The sequence below is a fragment of the Phoca vitulina genome, unplaced genomic scaffold (genome assembly GCF_004348235.1).
Source record: "Phoca vitulina isolate PV1807 unplaced genomic scaffold, GSC_HSeal_1.0 scaffold53, whole genome shotgun sequence".
In the NCBI taxonomy this organism is placed as follows: domain Eukaryota; kingdom Metazoa; phylum Chordata; class Mammalia; order Carnivora; family Phocidae; genus Phoca; species Phoca vitulina.
Window position 1 is genome coordinate 112103 of NW_022589756.1, and position 26250 is coordinate 138352.

General features: G+C 38.4%; 1 protein-coding gene across 5 annotated transcripts; it reads left to right on the forward strand.

The window, feature by feature from the left end:
- On the forward strand, positions 1 to 24457 carry LPL (lipoprotein lipase). 5 transcript variants are annotated; one of them, XM_032389198.1, is made up of 10 exons: positions 1 to 534; positions 6960 to 7129; positions 11523 to 11702; positions 13041 to 13152; positions 14279 to 14512; positions 15915 to 16157; positions 18267 to 18387; positions 19118 to 19300; positions 20332 to 20436; positions 22529 to 24456. In XM_032389198.1, coding segments are annotated over exons 1-10 (1437 nt in total). In that variant the 5' UTR covers positions 1 to 446; the 3' UTR covers positions 22530 to 24456. The 5 variants fall into 5 exon arrangements, with proteins under 5 accessions (XP_032245089.1, XP_032245091.1, XP_032245092.1 ...); XM_032389200.1 differs by lacking the exon at positions 1 to 534 and adding an exon at positions 764 to 924 and having other exon boundaries at positions 22529 to 24457; XM_032389201.1 differs by lacking the exon at positions 1 to 534 and adding an exon at positions 764 to 918 and having other exon boundaries at positions 22529 to 24457.
- Positions 24458 to 26250: the final 1793 nt, after the last annotated feature.

Genomic DNA, 26250 nt, shown 5'->3' on the forward strand with positions numbered 1-26250 from the left:
TGCTTGTACAGAGGGCCCTTGCAAGACAGAGTCCTTAGGAAAAGCAAAGAGGAACCTTACAGAGAAAGCAAATTTTCCCTTCTGCCCTTTTCCCCTCTTCTCGCGGGCAAGGTTTATCCTCTTTACAGTTTGCTCAAATACTTGGAAGTGAATTTAGGGCCCTCCCCCCAACTTATGATTTTATAGCCAATAGGTGATGAGGTTTATTTGCATATTTCCAGTCACATAAGCAGCTGTGGAGTGGAAACAGTGTCAGACTCGATTCTTCCTCCTCCTCCTCGGAGGGAACCTGCCACTTGTAGCTGCCTGCCCTCCCTTTTAAAGGGCAACTTGCCCCACGCCGGACCTCAGCTCCAGCCTGCTCCCACCTCGAGCTCGGCTGGTCCATCACCCTGTCCGCGCTTCTGCCAGTGCCCTGTAGCTCCTACAGAGAGACGCGCCCCGAGATGGAGAGCAAAGCACTGTTCCTGGTGGCCCTTGGCATGTGGCTCCAGAGTCTGACCGCCACCCGCGGAGGGGTGGCCGCCGCCGATAGTAAGTTTTGCCCGTAGACTCCCCTCCACCTGCAGACTCCACTTTGGCCACTTCCACACGTTATGAGGATGGGAAAGAGGGAGTCGAAAGGGGTTGCAGATGCGTACCGGAGACCCTCCTAGGCTGAGCGCCGGTCCCGAGAAGAGTCAACAGGCTGGGATCCGGGAGGGGTAGGGAGGGAATTCTCCCTCAGATTTTCCTGGAGTCGTTCCCGCGTTGTCCCTTCCAATCTGGCTGAGGCAGTGTTTCCGGGTCCGTAGACTCAGAAAGGAAGAGTAGGGGGTAGCTCGAGGGGCGGGACGAGAGAGGTCGGAGGAAGGGCTTAAATGGCGGTGATCGGCAGTAACCGCCTCGCACGAGGACCCTGGAATGAAAGGCACGCAGGTCAAGGTGACCCTGGCGCGGCCGCCAGCGCGGCTCGGCCCCCGCCTACGGGAGCGCCGGGAGAGAGTGGCCCCTTCCCTTAGAGAAGCCGACCCGAGGGGGTGGGGACGGGGGGAGGAGGCGTTGTCCGTATCTCAGAAGCACTGGACACTCGCTCTCGGCGTCGACACGGTGGTGGGGGACTGGACGCGTGGCGCCGAGTCCCGCGGACGCAGCGTCCTGCACGCGTTCGGGAGCCCGGGCAGCTCTTCAGCTTCCATTCTTGCACGCGCCGCTTTTCTTAGCACCCAGAAAACCTAGCGAAGGGCTGCCCTCCTGAAAACATGGCGCAGCGACCTGCAGTCTGTGGCCGCTGGCTTGGGTGTTACGAGGTTTGCATTTGGCTACCCTTAAAGTCCTCGGAGCCGAGTCCCGCTCTGACGCCCAGCTTCGAGAAGCGTCCACAAGCACGTGGGGCTTCCGGGAGCCGCAGCGTGAACCCCAGCCACCGCCCCGGCGCCACCGGCTCCTCAGGGTTACGGCATTACAGGAGAGATGCGAATTTCTTTATTGCAGGGAGGGCAAAAGACCAGCCTGAGACCTGCCCACTATAGAGGCAGTCCTAGTACCTCTAACCCTGCTTGGTTCACCGAACATACAACAGCAACCAAAAGGCAACTGAAGCAAGTCCTAAGCGCAGGCAACATTTTCTTCTCCCTTCGTGGTGAAATTGCAGTTAGGGCAGTGTGGCTTGGATGTGCTTACAGGCAGCATGGTTCAAGTTATAGTCGAGTTTGTCCATGACTTTGATTGCAGCTGAAAGTTTATTTCAGCAGTGGGTTGTAAAAGAACATTTTTGGTAGATTTATTTTAAAAATGTAAATTTCACCAACTCTGATTGGATTAAAAAAAAACAGTATCTGGAGGTGCAATTAAAAAGTCTTAAGTATCTTATATAGTGGCATGTTCTCCTCCATAGTGTTTAACCCCGTCCAAGAAGATGGTAGGAACAAATTCCATATTATTGCAGACAATACACCATGGTGTGAAGTTGCTTTTACCATAAAAAACACACAAATATTTGTTTTCCACAGTTTGTTTTTGCTGGCTTTTTATTTATTTTGAGAGATGGGGAGAGCGCGAGAGCACACAAGGTGGGGAGGGGGAGAGGCAGAGAGAGAGGGAGAAGCAGACTCCCCGCTGAGCGGGGAAGCCCTACATGGGACTGGATCCCAGGACCCTGGGATCATGACCTGAGTGAAGGCAGAGGCTTAACCGATGGAGCCACTCAGGAGCCCCTGTTTTTGCTGGCTTCTTAGAAGTTCACGACCCTAAATTCCTGGTCTAGTTGGTGTCACCTCTCTGGGTTTAGATTCCTCAACTAAAAAATGAGGAGTTCAGGCCACACTCAAAATTATCTTAGTCTCCTTTAATTCATACTCTTTGGTTTAAATGGACGCTTTGTGATTGATGAATTAAATTGGATTTTAAGCAACGTGTGCTTTAGCTAGCTGTAAATCTATCAATGGAGGAATCTTTTTTTTTTTAATAATTTTGAAATTTTTGTTTTTGTTTTTTAAGAGAGAGAGAGCGCGCTGGGGACGGGGGGGGGGGGGGGGGGGGGGGGGGGCGTAGAGAGAATCCTAAGCAGGCTCCATACCCAGCGCCTAGTAGATGCTGGGCTCCATCTCCAAAGCCTGAGACCTTGACCTGAGCTGAAATCAAAAGTCAGATGCATAAGGGACTTAGGCACCCAGGTGCCCCAAGGGAGGAATCATTTTTAAGTAGACATGAAATTAATCCCTACTATCCTTCCCTCCTACTCTCACTCCACCACTCCCTCCCTTTCTATTATGCTTCTCCCATCACAGCAAATTTTCACCCCTTTTCTCCTCCAGATGAATTCATCTAGGAATGTAACAATTTCAGAGGCAAAAGATATGAGTGTGAGAGAATGGTAAAGAGCACCTCTCTGGGCTCGGACTTATTCTGGAATTTTTTTTTTTTTTTTCTAAGAAGAATGTGAGGATATGAGGCACTCACTGCCCTCAGGCTCTTTGTTGAAGCCACCTCAGTCCCTGCAGGGCCTCATTAGGAAACTTGAAGAGCTAGACAAGGAGCATATGGATCAGTACTCAAGAGCTGCAATTCTATTTGACCTGCCATAGTGAATTTCCAGGCTAACATCAAAGTTAAATGTGATGGGTGATAACAGCAAAATAGCTGATACCATTTGCAAATGGAGCAGAGCTCAGCACTGGAGTGATTGATTAATAGTAATATTGAAAATTGCGTGTCAGGCACAGGGGTAGAGTTACAATGGAAAATTTTCACTTTCTTTCAGGTAGTGTAGTGTATTTTTAGCTTAACCTTTCTTCTTTGCTTTGTTCAGGAGGAGAAATTGAGCTATATAGTTTACTGCTTCTATTTTATGAACATTTTTTTTTCTATAAAAATGAAAAGCAAATCTGTTTGTTAAATAAGTCAAGAGCATTGTCGGAATATCTGAAAATACCAATCACTTTAGTCAGATAGGATATTGATTTTTTTCCCCTGATCAAACTTTTTTTTGTTCTCACCCAGTCAGTTTGGTTTTTGGTATTCTGTAGAAGCTGCCTGAGTCAGTAAGGATGACCATCAGTTTCAGAGAGAAGGGAAATTATTGATGAAGTCCTTTAAGTATGTGTGTGGTGGGGTAGAAACTTTTAAGAGAATTGCATTATAATTGAGCTCTTGTACCTCATGTCTTCATACGCACACTAATCCTATTCATCTGATAATTGTGAGCTGACTTTAGAATATCTTTCCTGGGATGCTCAATGTTCCTTCTTTTCTAGGAACAGTAATGTATCCCCTATAAATTTACCTTTGAAGTGCTTTGATCTCTCAACCTAATTTCATCTCTGTGAGTTATTATCCACATTAAGTAAATTCCTTGTCTTTTTTTATATGCTTAGAATTTTAGCTATTTAATAACTTAGATTACATAGGCAAGAAATGCATTAACTTGTATCTTACCCCAAATCTTACCTTAGTGCTGAATAAGGACATATCTGATGGGAACCAGTTGGTGTGGTGATGCTGATATGATAAGTTGAATTCAGGATGGAAGCTCTTATGAAGGAATACACCTTAGGCAGCCTCCCTTCCACTAATTTAAAGTAGCTTTAATTTCTAAGGGGACCTGATAAAAAAGATCCTTATCCCCTTAAAAAAGATAAGTGCAGAGTCTTTAATACCATTTTCATGTATGGAAAACAATAATTCTCTTAGTAACAATGGAATCAAATCAGTTCATCTGCCAGCCAAGAGCAATCCCAGTGTATATGGGGACAGCTAAACATATTGACTGACACACATCAGTTGTGTGAGAAAGTGAGGCTTGGGAAGTACATTCATCTTTAGGATGCTGAGACACTCTTATACCAGTAGTGTGAAAATTTCTATCAGAATACCAAAGAGAAGGAAAGGCTGACTGTAATCACTAATAACATTTATGATTTCATATATAGAATTGACATAGAATTGAAAACATCTAGTAGCATATAGAGTGGTGCTGTCTTCCTGTAAAATGCTTCATCATGCTTTCTGTAACTTAAAATGAAAAAGAATTTCCCTGAGAAGTGAAATAAAAATCTCCAAATACAAATTTGTTTGAGAATGTATGAATTTCCTATTTTTTTATTTAGAAGCTATACCCAATAGGAAATGTTAGTTGTGGAAAATTGGACCTCTCAATGGGCTATGCAGATAATCTGTACAGGAGCTATGATTTTTTTTTTTTTTTTTTTTTTTTTTTTTAGAGAGGGAGCCTGCAAGGCCTGAGAGGGGAGGGGTAGAGAGAGGGAGAGAATCTTAAGCAGGTTCCACCCCCAGTGCGGAGCCATCTCGGAGCTCGATCTCACCACCCTGAGATCATTACCTGAGCCAAAATCAAGAGTTGGATGCTCAACTGACTGAGCTATCTAGGCACTCCAGAATCTATGAACTTAATAGACTTTTTTTTTTTATGGAAATATACAAAGCTAGCCTTAATAATGTCAGAGAATATTCTTAGTCACTTCAGAACCACCAGCAACACCAGGGCTACCGTATTGCATAATTCTAGGGAAAAATAGACCAAAGTGAGTGCCATCCTCTGGAGTCATGCAAGGCAATAGTCTTAAATATTAGTTTAACAAATAGGTGGTGGGTGAGATCTGTCTGCCAGGTCATTTGGATGATTTCTACTTCAAAAAAATTGGTAATCAAACATGGTAAAATATGATTATTGAGGAGGGATGAGTTATTTGATGTGGAGAGATATGGGATAGGTGAAACTAATTTAGTTTTAAATTTTCTAAAGTACTTTGTAACAATAAAAAAACTTCTTGGGCATTGAGAGCAGAATCAGATTAAAAATTTACAATATTTTTTTCTACTATCAGGTAAATAATAAGGCCACCAGAGTACTTCCTGGTTAGAAAGGAAAAGGAAGACCTACATCCTAAATAAGATGGAAGGCAGAGTGTATTTTTAATAAGTCAGTGGCTTTCAAGTGCACTTTTACTATATGAAAATGAAAAAAAACTTAAATATCAATAGTTTATCACAGGCTATCATTTGAGTAAATTATTTTAGAATGTTCAGGTGCTAGAAATTGTTTGTGTGTGTGTGTGTGTGATCAACTTTTCACCTATAATGAATTACTTAGCAAGTAGCCACAATATTGCTTAAGGAGTTTTAGAAAATAATTAAAAAGGAAAATGTTGACCAGTACTCAGCTAATTACATGATAAGCCTGATTTGAATCCCTGTACATTCACTATACTGTATCATTCTTATTTTCACTTTTTGGCCTGGCTTTTGCAATGTTACTTGAAATTACAGATTTTTAGCATTTGAATTGTGAAAAGAGTTAGTTTAAATTAAGAAATTAGAAGGACCAATTATTTATCTTCTGAGTTTTAAATAGAGAAACCTAAAAGCTACAAATTATTACCTTATAGTAAATAGTTTTTAATTTTTTTACTTGTGTTAAGAAATTAATTTCCCCTAATATAACTTCCCTTTGACTTGCTCACTTTAAGAATTTGACTTTATTTGAAATACAATTTACTTCAAGCATTCACTGTAGTATTAAATGAAGACTTATCAAAATTTAGATTTATTATCAAGAGAGTCAAAAGATTGGCTGAAGTTTTATTTCTCTCCTTATTCACTTTGGGATTGACTATGAAGTCAAAGTGGATTTTTTCCCAAACCTGCTTTGCTATAGTTTTTTAAGCTTTGACTTTGTGTGAAAGACTGCAAAGACAAGTAATATTGGAAAAGAAATATTTGGGGAAAGAACAACCAGTTCAAGGGCACCTGGATGGCTCAGTTGATTAAGCGTCTGCCTTTGGCTCAGGTCATGATCCCAGGGTCCTGGGATCAAGCCCCATGTCTGGCTGCCTGCTCAGCAGGGAGCCTGCTTCTCCCTCTCTCTCTCCTGCTCCCCCTGCTTGTGCTCTCTCACTCTCTCTGTCAAATAAATAAATAAAAATCTTGAAAAAAAAAAGAATTAACCAGTTCACACATAGCACAGGCATTTCTGAATGAGTTTTTAAAACATTTTTAACTGATGTACCTTGCTATGGGGGTGGGAACAATTTTATACAAAAATTTACTTAGACTTCCAACTTCCTTATTGCTAACGTTTTAAAAAATTATGTTAGTGAAAAGGAAACAACCTTTCCTCAAGCCTATTATATAATATTTTGGGAAAACATTCCTTTGATGTAATCAGGGATTGAAAGAGGGTGAAATAATATATGAAATAAGTGGAACTCTACAATGCAAGAGCCATGAGCCAGTGTTCTTTGGGAGACTGAGTTTTGAATTATAACCAAGAGACCTGGATTCTGGTCTCTGTCAACTTTGATCACCAATGGAGGATTAGTCATTCTCTTGCAATCTACAAATATTTAAAAAAATAGAAACAAAAATAGCACTGGTGGTAGCTGCTTATAAACCTAAAACATACCATTCCAGCAAATAAAACAACCCTCCAATTAGCCACCTATCCAATTTTTCCTTTTCAGGAATTACGGGAGGAAGAGATTTTATAGATATTGAAAGTAAATTTGCTCTAAGGACCCCTGAAGACACAGCTGAGGATACTTGCCACCTCATTCCTGGAGTAACAGAATCTGTGGCTAACTGCCACTTCAACCACAGCAGCAAAACCTTTGTGGTGATCCATGGCTGGACGGTAAGATAGTCTCTTTGGGAAGGAACAAATTGGGATAGACCAGGCATCCTGCCTGACTGGCTTGCTCCCATTGTTGGGAAGCCCGTGATGAGTCTCCCTATCCTGTACGTCTGCTTGTTTTCCAATGGCTTTACTTTAAACTTGAGTACAGGCAATTCTGGCTTGGGGTGGGGATTGTGGAATCTAAAATCACGTGTTGATGAGTACTTCCCCCAGGTAGTGCCATCTTTCATTTTACCATGGTACCTAGTTGATACCCTCAAACCAGCCATTCTTGTGAGGTGGGAAAATAAGGCTTTGCTCAACTACAGAGCAGAATGTAGGTTATCATTTTAGGAAACCAGTGGAAACCTGGCATGATCCTGATTCATGCAGCACATCACCAAATGTCCTTTCCTAAGGGAGAAGCTGTCAGAGAGAGGAGAGGGTTGGAGTGGAGTGAGGAGATATTGATTCTGGTTCTGGCTTTGCCATTCTCCAGCTCTGTGATGTGATTGATGCTACTTCTCATCTCCAGGCCTCAATTGACTGATGTGTAAGACAAAGAGGTTAGACTCTACTTCCCAAATTCTCCAGTTGTAAACTTTAGGGAACTTTTCTAGAGATGAAAGAGGGGTAGCCAGGGAAGTGTCATGCAAAATGATTAGAAAAGGTGAAAACTGTGGTTACATTTACTTTTACTTTTAAAGAATACAAATAGGTGATGAGGAGTAAGGAGTGCACTTGTTGTGATAAGCACCAGATGTTGTATGGAAGTGTTGAATCACTAAATTTTACATGTGAAACTGTGTGTTAACTAACCGAAAGTTAAATAAAAACGTTTAAAAAAGAAAAAAAATACAAAAATAAAGAATATGATTAAAGTAGTTGCTTCTAAATATGCCAGTCACTTTCCATGGTGCAGTTCTTAGCTACTTCAGTTGGTTGTTAATATTTTCAAACCCTAGTGAGCAGATTTCATTTTGTTATGTAAAAAGGACTTCTATAAAGTGGGAGGTTAGAGAGAAATAGTCCTGCCATTATGTCAGAGCTTGTGAATAAAGTAATAGATACTAAATAAATTCTAACGAGATGAATTAGAGAATGATTGATAGACTTCTAGTCTAGATTTCTTTTCCTGTGTAACTTAAGTGCCTTTCTTATTAACAGTCCTGGACAATTGCTGTAACTTTTACAGAGGTGAAGGCAACTACTAACAGAATTTACGTGGATGTTTATTTTTAAAAAATCTATTTACTAGAATTAACATAATAAATTACATATCTTATGATAAAAATACATATTCAAATTCTTAACAGATGTTTTTACATTTTAAGAGATTTAAATAAGAAGAAGCAATCATTGGTAGTTTTAGAGACATTTTGGTTGTATATAGAACTTCAAATACTTTTCAAAAAAGTATAGTAAGCTTAATAAACATTTTTTATGACAGAATAAATTGAATATCTCAGACATCTCAATCTTATCCCTAAGAGAACTTGATGCTTTAGGAATTTTGCAAAAGCATAGTTCCTTCTCATGCAAAGATGACATGACAAACCCAGTACCAGCAGATAGTGCCAATTTCTATCATTGGTCCTCCTGCCCACTAAGCCCACCATATTCTTCACATTGTGTGTCCTGACATTTTGAGAGCCCGAGCTCAGAGGCTAGGCCACTGGCTGTGGAACTGAATTTCAACATAAAGAGCTGGTTGGTCTATGCAGTAACGAATCCAGCCATACTGGGTAACTGATCTCAGCTTATCTCAGGGGAATGCCTGGCTGGTTCAGTTGGACCACCTGGAATGAGTGGCCAGAAGGGCTTCAGTTCAGCTGTGTGTCTGGGAATCAAAGATTTTAAAAATTTGTGCTGATTTTAGGAACCTCAGAAAAAAACCCTAGTAAATAATACCCTTTTAGAGTTAAAGAAGGTGAGTACTTGGATTTTCCACTCCTTTATTGTTTAGGGCTACTTATAGCAGTATTTTAAGTTGAATTAAAAAAGGAAGGATTGGAATAGTTTTTAGGCAGTTAATAAAAGTATCAGTCACTGTAGGAGTAAGTTGGGTTACTTACTCTTTGACAGATTGCCTAACTTGGAAACATTGATAGTGCAGAAAAACTTGTAATAGGGGTTTAGAGCAAACGAGATTTTTTCCCTTATCTGAGGTAAACTCTTTAGCAACTCAAGGTCATAGGACAAAGAGAAATGTAGAAGTTTTGCAGCTTTGCCATGGAAAATTCAAAAGAATGCTTAGCGTGTAGTATGCATAGAGCACATTCCAGAAGGCAGTTGAGACACAGCTGTCCTGGAGCTTTGCCACCTGCTTAGGTTTCATAGACCAAAGTGTTAAGTACAGAGTTCTCTTTGTAGTAGGAGGTCCTCATGCCTGGCTAAAAGGAGTGGGTAACATTGCATTCTGAAGAATTGACATCATCCTCTCTTGAAAGGCAGTTGCAAAGTGTGGCAAACCCCAACATCTAAGAGAGGAGAAGGGGAGACAGGACCAATTCATCGGGGTTTTGGGCTAGGTAGGTGTTCTGACTTGTTCCCTCAATGACCCAGGCTGCACTTAGACTTTTTAAAGCAGCCTCTTGCTGAGACAGGTTCAAAGAAGATTTAAATGAGTTTCTGATGGACTAACATCACCTTTATACCTTTTCTTTTTTTCTCTTCATACTTGAAATGGCAATAGCTTTAGAGCTGGTATTAAATTACTGCAAGCAGATTGGGAGTCAGAATGGTTACAAGAAGACATTTATGAGGTGGCAGGTAACTTCAAGATCATCTGAACCCAACCCCTTTGTTTTATAGGTGGCCTAAAAGGTTAAAACAGTGCCTACATTCATAGAAGTAATTATTGGAAGAGCTGGGACTGAAACCAAAATCTCCCGAGTTTCAGGCTTGCTTTTTCCTACCACAGAGTACAGCAATGAGGTGAAAAATTGTACAGTTCTTAGTGTCAGGAGTGAAGTGAGATCTCATGTTTTGATAGTTTTAGTCCAGAAAATAAACTAAATAAAATGGAAGCATAAATCTGAAAGAATCCACTATATAAGATCAAAGTTCCAAATGAAGTCCCTTGGTTTAAGAATTCATGACTCCTATTTTTGTTACCGGAATTAATCTAAGAAGAATATAGGTTTTATAGGTCTCCCCTGAAAAGCTACTTTAAACATATATTTCAGAACCTTCTTTGTTGAGTACATATTTAAGTAACCTTTACTGTGGCTACAACATGATTTTCTCTCAGGTCATGATAGGGGTGGGGAGATTTGGGAATTTGAATCAGGTTACTGCTCTGTTCAAGTTCATGGCAAGATGGTGCACAATTTTACAGTCTGCAGTTTTCAAGTGTGTTTCCATTATTTTAAAGTCTGCATCTTTGCAAAGGTGTCCAATGTCCTCTCTGAAAACTTAAATTAAAATTTTACATAAATAGAGTTAACCCGAGAACTCTTATAGTTCTTTTGACTTTGAATTTGGGAGCCTTTTTAAAATAAGAAGCAAAGACTTACATTCGGAAGTCTCCTTATCTCCAAACAGGGCCAATCTAATAATTGGTAATTGTGGCTAGTAAGCCTCATTAATTTCCACTCTGATAATTAAGAATTTGAGAGAATTATAAAAAAATCTAAGCTGAAGCTGATCACTTGCTTATGTATTAACAAAGAGATTGCTAAATGAATTTACCTTCTGTTAGGATTAGTATGTTTGAAACTATTTTTTTCATTAGCACTTCAAATGTTTTATATAAATGACTCTCTATAAGAAGAAAAAAGTGCATTCACATCTCCAAAATAATACGGTTGGGGCACCTGGGTGGCTCAGTTGGTTAAGCGACTGCCTTCGGCTCAGGTCATGATCCCGGAGTCCCGGGATCGAGTCCCGCATCGGGCTCCCTGCTCGGCAGGGAGTCTGCTTCTCCCTCTGACCCTCCCCCCTCTCATGTGCTTTCTCTCTCTCTCTCTCTCAAATAAATAAATAAAATCTTAAAAAAAAAAAAATAATACGGTTGGGAAAAATTTATTAGCCTAATTGGAAGTAATTAAATTTATTTTGAAATAGTATATAAATCTCCTGCAGAATTTTAACTTATTCAGATTGATCTTTTATATAAATTATTGGTTTTACAAAATTTATAAAACAAGTTTTTAAAAATTGGTGGTGTAAACTTAATCTGCCATTCCTCAGCTCAACACATTCCTTCTTTGGCATACTCAAATTTTCCTCAGGAGAAGCAGGCACAAGTCTCTGAATATTCTTTTGCATGGTTTGATTTTTTCTGAGCCAATGGGCTTCCTTTCAGGTTTGTTTGTTTTCTTTCCATTTAATGTAGGTGTATTAGGCTGACATATCTATAACAAGTTGCAGGTGGGTATTTTAGGAAAGCTTGTATCATCCTCTTCAGGTGACAGGAATGTATGAGAGTTGGGTGCCAAAACTTGTGGCTGCCCTATACAAGAGGGAACCGGACTCCAATGTCATTGTGGTGGACTGGCTGTCACGGGCCCAGCAGCATTATCCAGTGTCTGCCGGGTACACCAAGCTGGTGGGAAAAGATGTGGCCAAGTTCATCAACTGGATGGCGGTAAGACTGGGGGAAGAAGGCTTATATGTCCAAAACTGATCCCTTCGCTAGTGCTGAACAAAAGGCTGGTCTTTATTCCTTTTCACATAAATATAAATATTTTCTGGGGCAATTCAAATCTTCAGAATAAGCACAGGCATTTTTTTTTAGCCAGAAAGCAGCATTATGATAAGAATGATAAAACTGTAAAGTCAAGGCATAATCCTGCCCTGCCCTATCCTTTGATATTCTCATAGTGAATAGATCTGGTGAGACCAAGAACTAAGTAGGCCGAGCAGACAAAAACTTGTTATTTCAAGGCAGAGGGAAGATGTCATGTTCAGCCAAATCCTTCTCTACCACTTGGCTGGCACATGGAAATATTATCCTGTCTTTGACCCATTAGAATACCAATCTTTTTCAGGAAAAGATTAATAATACCCATTCCTTAGTGTAGATTAAAGATCCAGATTTTTATTGAGAGTTAGGGGACTGATAGATTTGAGCTAGGAAGAAAATGGCAGGCAAGGTCTGTAGACTATGAGGTGGCTACGGGTCAGGAGTTCTGATTTAGCTTCCACTTTTATCTACTTTATTCTCTGATGTCATCCTCTGAAAATTACCTTTGAAAAGTATCTTGGGGTTGGCTGAAAGAAAGTTAATACTCTGACAGGGCCAAATTATTTAAGCCAGATACTTGGAGGTAGAAAAATAATCTGTTTATTGGACTGACCATTAAAAGATAAAAGTTCTTTTCTTGACTCTTTTGCTCATCAGGAAAGTGAACCTGGGCAAATCAGATCGCCTGCCTGGGCCTCAGGCTTCTCATCTGTTGAATAAAAAGACTGGACCATATGTGTATGTGGTTCATTCTCCCTGTAATATTTTCTGGTTTTAAGTCATTTTTCTGGCTAACCTTAAAGAATAAAGTGATGTAGGGTATTTAGAGTAGGCAATAATGGGTTAAGGTTAAATATATATTTAGTATATGTGTGTGTATTTACATATAGTTTATCCACATATAGATGCACACATATATACATATATCTACATATAAATATATAGCTACACATGTACATGTACATGCATACATATGTTTTCAGATATATGGAAATTCAGATTTCCATACACTTCAGTTTCAGATGGATGGGAAAACTTTCTAATTAAATATGTTTTTAAAGAAAGAGAAAAATCTCAACACTAGAGTGTTTGATCTAGAGCACAAAATTAAAATAAGTAGAGTTAATTTTCAGCATTGCCTGTATTTCAAAAACAATACTTATATTCACTTTTTTTCCTTTTAGCTTTGATCTTTTGTACAGAACTGTAAGAAGCCCTTTTTCTTTTTCTCTTCCAAAGGAGGAATTTCACTATCCTCTGGACAATGTCCATCTCTTGGGATATAGTCTTGGAGCCCATGCTGCTGGCATTGCAGGAAGTCTGACCAATAAGAAGGTCAACAGAATTACTGGTAAGAAAGCAGTGCCAGGAGTCTTATCACAGAAGAGTTGAGATGCCTGTCATTCTGAAAGAGAATCAGAGTGTTTGTCAAATACCCATATTTGTGTGGTGTTCCTCTGTGTTCGCCCAGCCATTTGATTATGTCATGGGAGGGCTTTTTTTTTCCTGGAGTAGGATAGAATACGGGCCCTTGCTCTCCAGGGCTTACCACCTACTGTCAGAAGAGAAATAGAGCAGAGTTAAGCACAGAGAGCCAAATGGAGTCTCTGGGAAGCTCATTCCCCTCCTCCCTCTGCTCTGTGCTTTGGTGGTATATTGCATGTATGTCACCTCTCACATCAGTGCTGGGAAAAATGAAAAAGGACCAACACCAGAGGCTAGTTGTAAAAAGGAAGACAGTCAACCAGGGCAAAGGCAATGGATGATTTGGCACGCCTAGAGAAAAAGAAAGAACCCACCATTGTTTAAAGGCCTTCTCACCAGGTTCAAAAATAATTTACAAAAGGAGATCTACTTGTCCTGAATGAAAATTGCTATTTAATGGCTAGTTCAAGAGACTCAGATTCCTTTCAGAGGAGCTAGGCCTACTTTTAATACTCTCAGTAATTTCAGAATTCAATCACCACTGGAACTAGAGGGTATTATGCTAAGCAAAATAAGTCCATCGGAGAAAGACAATTATCATATGATCTCACTGATACGTGGAATTTGATAAACAAGGCAGAGGGTCATAGGGGAAGGGAGGGAAAAATGAAACAAGACGAAACCAGATAGGGAGACAAAACATAAGAGACTCTTAATCTCAGGAAACAAACTGGAGTTTGCTGGAGTGGAGGGGGGTGGGAGGGAAGGGGTGGCTGGGTGATAGACATTGGGGAGGATATGTGCTATGGTGAGCGCTGTGAATTGTGTAAGACTGATGAATCACAGACCTGTACCCATGAAACAAATAATACATTAGATGTTAAAAAAAAAAAAAAAGAATCCAATCACTACAGAATAAGGAGCTAATAAGAACCTATGTGGCTGCCAGTTACATTCAAATGATGAACAATTGAATGCTAAGGTGACACTAATGGAGGCCAAAATGAATGGGAATTTAAAATCTGTGAGGCCTTTATTTTTTTTGTATTAAGGCCTAGATCCAGCTGGACCTAACTTTGAATATGCAGAAGCTCCAAGTCGCCTTTCTCCCGATGATGCAGATTTTGTAGACGTCTTACACACATTCACCAGAGGGTCGCCTGGCCGAAGTATTGGAATCCAGAAACCAGTAGGACATGTTGACATTTATCCTAATGGAGGCACTTTTCAACCAGGATGTAACATTGGGGAAGCTATCCGTGTGATTGCAGAGAGAGGCCTTGGAGGTAAATATGATTTAGAAGTTAATTAAATGTAATTTTCACACTTAATTCTTATTGATCCAGTCTCCTACCTATTCCCCACAAGTATGTAGTTTTAATATATACATTTAGCCACGAAATGTTTCTGAAGAAGCTATCATATTCAGCACAATCACCATTACAGCCTTAGTACTTCCTTTGGTCAGACAGACAGACATTTTTTTCTTTTATGTATTATATTGTAGACTACACCGCGTACTGAGCTTCCAGAAATAAAAGAAGAGAAAGGCGAGACCTACACAAGAAAACTCCACTGCATTGGATAATAACAGCATAAAGTGATATTGGGCCACATGTTGTTATACTTTGAATATGGTTGTGAAACCATAAGAGTTATTGTTAATTAGTCCAAATTTCTTTTGTCAGCCTTTTAAAGAGATGTACAAATTAGAAACAAATCAGGAGCACCTGGGGAGCTCAGTCTGTTAAGCGTCTGACTCTTGGTTTCGGCTCAGGTCGTGATCTCACGGGTCATGAGATCCAGCCCTGAGTGGTACTCTGCCCTCAGTGGGGAGTCTGCTAGAAGATTCTTTCACTCTGCCCCTCCCCTCACTCATGCACATGCATTCTCTCTCTTCTTCTCTCTCTAAAATAAATAAATAAATCTTAAAAGAAAAAATAAATCACCGTTCTCTAATAATGAATATTCCAAAATTTAAAGAAAAAAAATATAATTTAATATTATCTTAATGTTTACTTCAGTAATCTTGTTTGTGTTAAATTTATAATTTGTTTTAAGTGATCTTTTCATCCTTTGTGAGCAATGGGACCTACCTGTAGTCAATATGCTCAGGTCTTTTGTACACATGTTATAGAAATTATAGCTTAATGTTACTATTTTCAATAGTTATAAAATCTTATGGTAAGAGATACACTTTTATTACATTGCTAATTATTTCTGTGATTAATTTGATGTAAAAATTATTAGTGGTGAGACAACCTCCAATTATACATAGTATCTATGATAAAATACTATTCACTTAACAATTCTGCCTTTTATGATGTTGTTTCTAGTAACACGTAGAAATATTTTATGTTTTCAATATAAGAGAAGGATATGATAAACTGGGGGAAATCAACTTCTACCTTGAATGTCTCTTACTGTATCTTCATAAACATACAAATATAAGATAGCAGAAAAGGCAAAAGTTCTCTGAAAATTTGCAGTTTTGACACTCAGAAAGAGATGAAAAACTGCCACCAAAAATACTTCCTTAAATAGGGCTTACACTCAGTCAGTCATAGGACTAGATCCTTAGGTAATTTTGTTCTGACACCACACCTAAACTAGTTTAGACATACACAATGAAACACTCATTGTGAACACTCATGGAGTTGAATTTTCTTTGTGCCTCTTTTTCCCCAGATGTGGACCAGCTAGTAAAGTGTTCCCATGAGCGTTCCATTCATCTCTTTATTGACTCTCTGCTGAATGAAGAAAATCCAAGTAAGGCCTACCGGTGCAACTCAAAGGAAGCCTTTGAAAAAGGGCTCTGCCTGAGTTGCAGAAAGAACCGTTGCAACAACTTGGGCTATGAGATCAATAAGGTCAGAGCCAAAAGAAGCAGCAAAATGTACCTGAAGACGCGCTCTCAGATGCCGTACAAAGGTAGGCTGGAGAATGTTGTGAATAAGGAAAATCAATTTGATTTTTATCATGTTCATTGCATCACATGTACTGAGTCTGTCCATCACCAACAGAGGTAGCGAAATGATGTTACTACACCCTGAACCCTCACTTCCCATTGCCAGTAAGGCCCAGTGACAACCTGCACTACCCTATGCAGCAGCCTTGTTTGCCACCCTCTGTAACTGTGACCCCTAGCATGGGCCAGCCCATTAGTACCAGGCTCATTAGTACCAGCTAATTTGAATCCATCCATCTATCCAGGGTCAGCAAGCAAACTATGGCTCATGGGCCAAATCCAGCCCACCACCTGCTTTTGTAAAGAAAGTGTTATTAGAATACAGCCACACACGTTCATTTTTTTGTTGACTAAGAGTGCTTTTGTGCTACTGCAGCAGAGTTAAGTAATTGGGACAGAGACTGTATGGCCCACAAAGCCTAAATTATTTGCTATCTCGCCCTTCATAGAAAAAAGTTAGCCAACTCCTAAAGTTTGCTTTAAGTGAAGGCAAAAATTACCTGTATTTTAAAATTCAACTAGGGTGCCTGGGTGGCGCAGTCGTTGGGCATCTGCCTTCGGCTCAGGTCATGATCCCAGGGTCCTGGGATCGAGTCCCACATCGGGCTCCCTCCTCGAGGGGAAGCCTGCTTCTCCCTCTCCCACTCCCGCTGCTTGTGTTCCTGCTCTCGCTATCTCTGTCTCTGTCAAATAAATAAATAAAATTAAAAAAAATAATAATAAAATTCAACTATTCCTGGGAGGGAAGAATATACCAAACCTCAAGATATTTCCATTTTGTCATGAATTTGTACCCAGTTGAATTTCAAACTTGTTTAGAGCAAAATTTATAAGGACTGAAGGGAAACAAGAGAGGAGATACCAAGGAAATCTGGCAAGAGGAACTAAGACCAGAAAAGCTAACTTATGTGGAGTCCAGATGGAAGTCCGAGGGAAGGGATGATATTGAAGTATAGTTTTCCAAGGTAAAATGTATCTGATGGAGGCAACTATCTGTAAGGTGGTTTGTTAGAACCTCTATAGTGGTGTGTTTGGTGGCCCAAAGGTTTGGAGCAACAATAATTCAAGGAAACCTTTTAAGCAATGAGGAAACCCTTAGTTTCCCTGACTCTTCAGAATGAGAAAGTGGGTGCGAGGTATAGAGGAGACTGGAATCTTCTGAAGACTCATCCCCAGGCGTCCTGCTCAGTGCTATGCAGTGTTCCATCACTATTCTTGGGGGTACCTCGGCAGTCTCAACTTCCCCTGCTCTGGTCTGTGGTGATGCCTGCAAGGGCTCCATTCAACCCCAAACTCTGTTTCTCTTCACCTCTAGTAGCTGTGTGTTAAGCCTGCTGCCTTTCCTATCTCCTTAACCTCCCCCATCCCACCTACTCAGGGTTTTTAGTAGAGATGGGGAGAGCAGGGAGGAAATGTAGAAGTTCAAGTATCTGCTTCCAGAGGTTCTCCCTAATACAGAACACATTAGGAACTAGCAGTCTTTATGGCCTCACTGATGATTCAATGAATAAGTTTGATTGTGAGCTTGCTATAATACCTGCTCTGTGCTAGATGGTGGGGGGATAAAGAGGATAAACGTGATCTTCTGACATGAGGGAATTTACACATAGGTAGGGAGTCAGACGTACCCATAAAACATGAAGAAACAGTTACATACAGTGTCCCATTAACAAATGCCAAATATGTTCCATATAGATATTCGGGGACAAGATGGCCAAGAAAGGGTAGGGTTCTTGGAGAAAGAATCATGGGTATTTTGGCTTCTTGATTTGATCTCCCTTGTGCCCCATCAAAGATGACTACTTTCCAGGACTGCTTAACGATTCATACACACCTGGATTCCTCCTATCCACTACAACCACACTTTCCTGAAAGGGAGTGGAATTCAAGGTCTGAATTTTCTAGTAACAAACACTGTGCAGATATGAAGAAATCCTTCACACTGATAGTCATGTGTGAACACTTCCTATTTAATGGTTCAGAATTCTGTGGTTCTGAATTACCTGTTTATTTGGGGGCGGTGGTGTTTCCATAAAAACTGATCAGCATTTGTTCCAATTTTCTCTCTACAGTCTTCCATTACCAAGTAAAGATACATTTTTCTGGGACTGAGAGTGATACACAGACCAACCAGGCCTTCGAGATCTCTCTGTATGGCACTGTGGCCGAGAGTGAGAACATCCCTTTTACCCTGTGAGTAGCCACATGACATTTCCTCCAGCATGTGGGCTTATCACCGGCACTGCTACCTGCTCTAACCATTGGTCCTTAGAGCAGAAGAAGAGTAGGACACTTGGAAAAGAAATAGTCATCATATTTTTTTAAAAAAAGCTTTATGGCAAAAGATACTCATTACATTAGTACATATAATAGCATGGATTAGAAACAAAATAAGTACCCAACATTGAGGCAATGGTTAAATGAATTGTGGTTTAAAGTCAATAAAATCAATCTAGTTTCTAAAAACTATAATTATAGAAAACCAGGTAAAACATGGCAAAAAATGGAAAGTAAAATATGAAGTAAACAAAGAAAGAATAGAGAATTTTAGGTATCCTATGACTTTAACAAAGTAAACATGTTCACATAGCAATATAGATTGAAAGGGGATATAGAAGATGAATATAAATGCCTCTGAATGATTGATTTATGGATTTTTTTCTTAAGAATTGTATTAAATAGTTCATACTGTTTGTGTAAAAGTTAAAATAGATTAAAAGGGTGTAGATATCTTTTAAAATACCCTAAATGCCATTGATCTTCATCTTGAGTATTTTGCTGGACATTTTTTGCATTTTTAAAAATATCTCCCAAACAATAAAGCTATTTATGTCTTGGGAGGAAGAAGAATGATAAAAAAAAAGACCAAAAAACAAAAAACTTGTTTCCACAACTAACCAAATACGCTGATTTTTTTCTTCAGGCCTGAAGTTTCTGCAAATAAGACCTACTCCTTTCTGATTTACACGGAGGTGGATATTGGGGAGCTGCTAATGTTGAAACTCAAATGGAAGAGTGATTCATACTTCAGCTGGTCAGACTGGTGGAGCAGCTCTGGCTTTGCTCTTGAGAAGATCAGAGTAAAAGCAGGAGAGACCCAAAAAAAGTAATTAAATGTATTTTTCTCCATTTACGTTAGACTCACTGTGTCCTTACCTAGGGATAGTGGAGCCTTCAACATTCAGGTGGAACTTTAGTAAGCTTTTTCTTTAAAACTATATCAACTAGATAATTACACCTATAATTTTGGGGAGGAGTATTCTTTTATTATCGTACCAGGGAAGTAATAGTATTTCTGAATTTCATGGAAAGAAAATATAAGCCCTGAATTGATCACAATTATTGAGTGAGAGCTGAGACTTTAAGTTGAGGATCTCAGCTTCTCATTTAGCACTGTTTCTTGCAAGCACAAAACAGTTATGGAAAGAATCTCAGAGATGTTACTTTGACACTCAAAGATTAAAATCAACCTCTTCAAGAAGAATGAGATTCCAAGGTAATCTCATCCTGTCTCCCCACCCCCACCTCACGTATATCTATAAATTAATTGCATAGAGAGCCCCATAGGATTTAAAACTTTTTTACTAAATGTATAGGTATTTTGCAAACTATAGTGTGCCATTATTGTTAATAAAAATGACTCTTTAAATTAGGACTGATAAATTTTTTCTCTCTGGTCATTTTCTTTGATAACAAACAAAACAAACAAACAAACAACAACAACAAAAAACAAACAAAAAACAGGTTGTGGATGGAGAGGCTATGCAGAGTATTTGTTTCTCTAACAGGACAGTTGAAGAATGGTTTGTGAATTCCCTAATGCAGATACAAGGAAGTGTAAAGTTGATCTTGTATCACCTCGTGGTGAAAGCTTTGTGATTTTGAGGCTGCTCCAAGCTGTCAATATCCTGTCTAGACTGGTGAACTCTATTGTTGAACAGTGGGTTAGGCCCTCAAATAACTCTCTGGTTCAGATGTGTTGCTGACCAGAATGGCCTGACTTTAAACAGTTATTGGAAATATCAAAATAATTAATCATAATGATCAGGTAGGATTTAAACAGCCCTGACCAAACCATATATTTTCGGTTGTTTCTCTTTTCCCATATGACATGTTCACATCCATTTTCTTCTACAGGGTAATCTTCTGTTCCAGGGAGAAAGTGTCTCATCTGCAGAAAGGAAAGGCATCTGTGGTATTTGTGAAATGCCATGACAAGTCTCTGAATAAAAAGTCTGGCTGGTGAGCATCATGGGCTAAAGATCCTCGGGTATCCTGAGCTTGCACTCAGGGACGCTGCTTCATACATTGCTTTTCGTCCCATAACTAAAGACTTGCACTGGTTCTTGTGGCTAGAATCTTCAGGTGGTCTTTCTTAGCCCTTCCATGTACGCATTGGCCTGGCCCATTTGTTTTTGGCAGTACTTCCTCTTTTTTCTTTCTCTTTCTGTTCTTTTATTTTCCTTTTGCACTACCACAAAATCTTTACTGCTGCTTTTTTCTGTACTGCATCCCTGCTACCTTTACAGAGCCTGTGTGCAGAGCATACAACACAATAGTCATCATTGTGACTGTGGGCCTAGCCCCTCCAGGGGAGCAAAACATCAGCTGCAGCACATAGGACTTCTTGGTGCTCCAAGTGGCAGCAGACTCCAGGACAGAGAGCCAGAAAGGGGCAGCCACCAAGCATCCATCTCAAAATCCCCAACGATGGGGAGCTAATGGAGTTAGAATTTAGGAGATGGTTTTCTTTTCCATCTGAAAACAATCCCCTGGCTCTTTCCTACTGACCTTTAAGTCTAATCCATATGGCAGCTGTCAGCTAAATCTTTCCAGAGTGTCAATACTAAGTGGAGATTAAGCATGTGACCTTCTCCATGCCCTCCTGGATTCTCACATTATCTCACTTTCATTTGTCTACTCATTCCCCTGCCAGATACCAAGTACTAATGGGTTACAAGTATAAGAGGGAAAAGCTTAGATCACGTCATACAAGCCAGGGAAACAAGAAACAATGGGAAAGGTTGGTCACAACATCATCCAGAAATAGAAAAAACAATTACTTCTGGTTTGTCTTCTCTCAGTTACATTGATAGACAAAAGTACAGAATAAGAATTGCCTAATCAGAAAAGCATATTAAAGACCCTATGTGGAATTTCTATTATTATTTTAAATTTCTATTTTATGTTATAATTTATCCATGGATAATTATGGATTATGGATAAATCAGGAAAAATAGGCAAAACAAAATCACTGTGACTCTATCCCCCTGGAATAACTCCCAATTAACATTTAAATTTATATTCTTTCAGACCTTTTCAATGCATATATCATTTTTATATTTTTTCATTTTTTACAAAAATTGAATTATGACATACACTTTGAACAATAAGATGAAGCCACTTGGTTAAAAACATTAATGTAAGAGTACTCAAGAGAAACTTAAAATGGAAAATAGTTGATGGTACTGAGCCGGGCAGAATAACTGAATTTTTATCTAAGTGGACTATTCTACTTAGAGGTTCATTGCTTTGTTTTCCCTCATCACAAATCTGAGACAATTTCACATTTGCTTTAACTTTTAGAAGCAACTCCTCTGTGAAGTTTTATACATGCATTTATGTCACATACAAACACACACAAACACTTGTACATATACATTCTCCCCAAATCATCCATAACTTTGACTATATGTGAATGTAGAAACAAAACCTGAAAAATTAGGAAATATCTCCAGCTGTTTTAAAAAGTATTTCTGGTCATATTATTTATATAAGTCACAATCATTTATCTGAGAAAGTCTATTGATATATTCCTTGTCTGATTACAGGATTACTGAGACCACAGATATTTAGGTGGTTTTTCTTTATACATCTGAACTTTATCTAGGAATTATGATTCAGACTAATAACTACTTCTGCAGTTTCTCTCTTCTGTCACTAAATTAATCAAAAGTTCTCTGTCTCTTATCTTCTGATATAACTCTTTAGAAGACTCCTATCACAAGAAAAGAAAGAATCAGGCATTTCATTTGACAAGTTTTAGAATTAAGAAATCTTCTTAAATCATATCATCTTTGAAATCATTTGATTCAGTCCTCTGAAAATGATAGTCCTTATTGGGACATGGCTAAGTAGATCTTAGAGTGTCTTTCATTCCCACAAGCCTGCCGTTATCTACATCTGATCCATTATCCTCATGTCCCCTGGGTATATACTCACAACCTTTGTTCTGAATTTCCAGTTGGATAACCTTTTCATCATGAAGGTGGGAGGCGGTGGGTTGTAAAACACTAAGCAAATAATAAATTGCCCTTCCTCTGCTTTTTCTCAGAACCTGGGCAAATCTACAGAAGGAAGAACAGCACGTGAATTCTATGAAGAATGAAATAACTTTTACAAAAGATGCCCAGTGCTTTGGGTGTTTCAAAGAGAAATTTCCTGAGTATTAATCCCTAATTAATAATTAATTAGTTATTTTAGGATACAGTCTTAAATACCCAAAAAAGTGGCTAATTCAATTTGAGGAATATAGTGGCCAAATAGCACATCTTCCAACATTAAAAGATCGCAGATTTGAAAATCACTGTTTTGTCCTTTGAGAAAGAAGTAAGAACCATTTTGGCTCATGGTAACATAATACACCTTCTTTATCTAGTGAGTTAAACCATAGCCTAAAATTAAGTAGAATCTCATTTTTTAATCGGAAGTCTGCATTTTCTGGACTGATACCTTCTCAATGTTTTCTCCAAGTCTGAATATAGAAAATGATTTTTTTTTTTTTTGGTGGCATGAGTTGGACCCATTTACTTACTAGTCAAAACACCTGACTTTTTTGGAATGGTTTTTCTCTTGCCATTGGGTTCTGTGTTGCCCAGGAATTAACCAGGGACTAGTGACTTGGAGAGAGGAATAGAAAATGAAATTGATAAATCACTGAAACTTTAAACCCTCCCTGCAGCTGGTTGCATCATTGCTAAGTTACAAATTAAAAGAGATATAAAATTTAGACCAATTCTATCTTAATAGGCTTACAGTTTATCGCTTAATCTCTACCTGCCGTTTGTCTCAAGATTATATTTTAACAGTGCTTTCTAGGTTGGTGTTTTAAATGAGCCTGTTATTGTCAACTGACGCATAATTTTAACTATGGGGAAAGAAAATGATACCACAATTTCATTAATCAGATTTCTGAAGTTATATTCATCAATTTGAGGTCATTTAATATCTGATAGGCACTGTTCAATTTTAGGTTTATCTCAGTCATGCTTCAATCATACTTTGAGCATGTCTCTTTCCTGGTTTTAGTAAGAAAATATGTACTCAAGGTCAAATTTTACATCACGCAAACTTCTATAAATTTTAGACAAGGGCCATTGTTACTAAGTTAGGAGGTGAAAAATTATATATCCATAAACAGTGCTTAAAACCACTGTGGGCAATTAAAAGAATCCTCAATTGCCATAGCCACATGAATGCCATGAGAGGTGTTATTTTTAACAACTAGTCAAGAGTGAGTGAACAGTAATTTATAAACTAGATATCATATTTTCAGAATGATCTTCTATATATTAATATAAATTGATAAAGAAGTAAAATGTCTCAAAGACTATTGCTGGGAATCCAAACTATGAACATGTGTGGGTATCTGAACATATGACTCACATACGAAGCCCCTCATGTACATTTATTATTCAGCATAGCTTGGAAAGTAAACAATCAAGAGATACAGTATTAGGATGTATTGAAGTAGAAATTATTCCAGAGGTGCCAGAACTTAAGCCCTTCATTTGAGAAATATGGTTATACCTATACAAAGTAGGATGAATGCTGTGATTGATATCAGCCAACTTGGAATGAATTTTCTCTAAAAATAAAATATTGTGAGATTTGTTGTTGTCATCCCCCTTCATTGCTAATTCATTAATTTTCTGGATTTGGGTTTTGAAAAAGGGTGCGTAAACTTGAGAAAATATGGATCCAATCAGTGTATGGCCCTAGGAACTCTGGCTTCTACAGATTTCACTATATATATATAAACAATGCTTTGGCTTTAAATGTTATTTATTAACTGTAAATATATGTGTATATGAGTAAAGGGAAATTGTATATCAGAAAGGGTTGTGGCTAACTGCATTTATAGACATGTGGTGCTAACTTTGTACATGTCTTTGTCAGTGACAGTCTCACTGAGCCAACTTACTCTGATGAAATAATACCATAAAGTAGACTTTTTTTAAAAGGAAACTTAATTAACTATGTTAAGAAATGGAATCTGCTTTTAATAAAATTGACAAAATTTTATTACGACACTAAGTCATTATTTTGCATTGTTTTAGTTCCCTAAAAAGATATTTATTCTTAGGGCAGATTCATTCAGCACATTTTTACTGAGTAAAATTAGTATACTTGGTAAAAAAAATTAGCTTCTAAAAATTATAATACTCATTATATTTTATTTTTATATTTACATTTGTACAAAGCCTTAGAAATCCTTTAAACTATAAAGGAAAATAATACAGATTTTTTTTCCTAAATAAAATGCACAGAATTTTCCTTGCCTGCACCTACTTTTTCACTAGTAAAATGTTAAATTAATAGGAAAAATTCTGACCACTTTCTAGAATACCTTATCTTTATTTCTGAGGTCTAATTGTTACCTACGAAGTGAGTTTGTGCAATAAAATTAACTATTTGGTGTGGGAAGGTGCATTTTTTAGAACTTTTCTTTGCGAAAAGAACAACATAGCCATATATGCAACTAAGTAGAGATTGCTTCTTAGTACAGTCAGAAAGAATTTCATACAGAAAACAATTGTTTCAGTGGCCACTTCATTGTTAGTTAGGTATAGGGTCTTCTGGACTGGGGTCCCCTTGACAGGAAGAGACTCCCCAATTTAAACTTTGCTCACTGTCCATCATTGCCTGTTGATATAATCAAAAAGACAAATAATAACAGGAGTTGGCAAAGCTGTAGAGAAATGTGAACCTGTATATATTGCTAATGGGAATGTAAAATGGTGTGGCCACTCTGGAAAACAGTTTGGCAGTGTTTTTAAAAATTAGTTACAGAGTTTAACCCATTTGACCCCGTGATTCCACTACTAGGTATATACCCAAGAAGCCTGAAACATATGTCCACAAAGATTTGACAAAATGTTCATAACAGCATTATTCCTAAGAGCACCAAAGTGGAAGCAACCCAAATTTTAAAGCTATACAGTTGTTTCAGTGTCACTTTTATACATAGTTCTGTATATGTAAACATGTCTTCATGGTTTACACTTTCATTTGTATCTGCTGGGCTGGATTAAGCTTTGTTGTGATTATGACCAATACATATTCAGGCCATGTTAGCACTGTCTTTATAACATCACCAATTAGTTGTAATAATGTTCAACATACACCAAAAAAAAAAAAAAAAAAAGAAAATGTGGTATGTTCATACAAAGGAATATTATTGAAAATTAAAAGAATGAACTGCTGGTATCTGCTACAACATGGATGTACCTCAAACTCCTGTTATATGAAAGGACCAGATGCAAAAGACTACATATTGTCTGATTCCATTTGTATGAAATTTTCAGAAAAGGCAAATTTATAGAGAAAAAAGTAGATTTAGTTGTTGCTAGGGGATGAGAGCTGGAAGAAAAATTAACTACAAATGAATATAAGGGATATTTTGGGGGATTGTGGTGATGATTGTACAACTCTGTACTTTACTTAAAAAATTATATTGTACACTTAATAATATGGGTGACTTTTATGGCATGACTCAATAAAGGTCTTAAAAATGTATATGCATAGACCTGTGGGGATAGACACAATCACGTTACATTTATAACCTATGAAAACTATAATTTGGAGACACTCCCATCTTGCCCCATAGGAGAAATCTGCAGTGTTTATCTACTATCCTCTAACACCAGCCTTGTCTATCCCAGGGCCCAACACATGGCAGTTTGTCATAAGTGAATGCTGCCATAACCTTGTTCTATTAAAAATGTTTTATTTTATATATGCAACTGATAAATCACTAAATTCTACCTCTGAAAC

Coding starts and splice junctions, on each gene's coding strand:
- LPL (XM_032389198.1), top strand. CDS start 447: ATGGAGAGCAAAGCACTGTTCCTGGTGGCCCTTGGCATGTGGCTCCAG. Junction 535..6,959: donor AGGGGTGGCCGCCGCCGATA/GTAAGTTTTGCC, acceptor TTTCCTTTTCAG/GAATTACGGGAGGAAGAGAT. Junction 11,703..13,040: donor AGTTCATCAACTGGATGGCG/GTAAGACTGGGG, acceptor TCTCTTCCAAAG/GAGGAATTTCACTATCCTCT.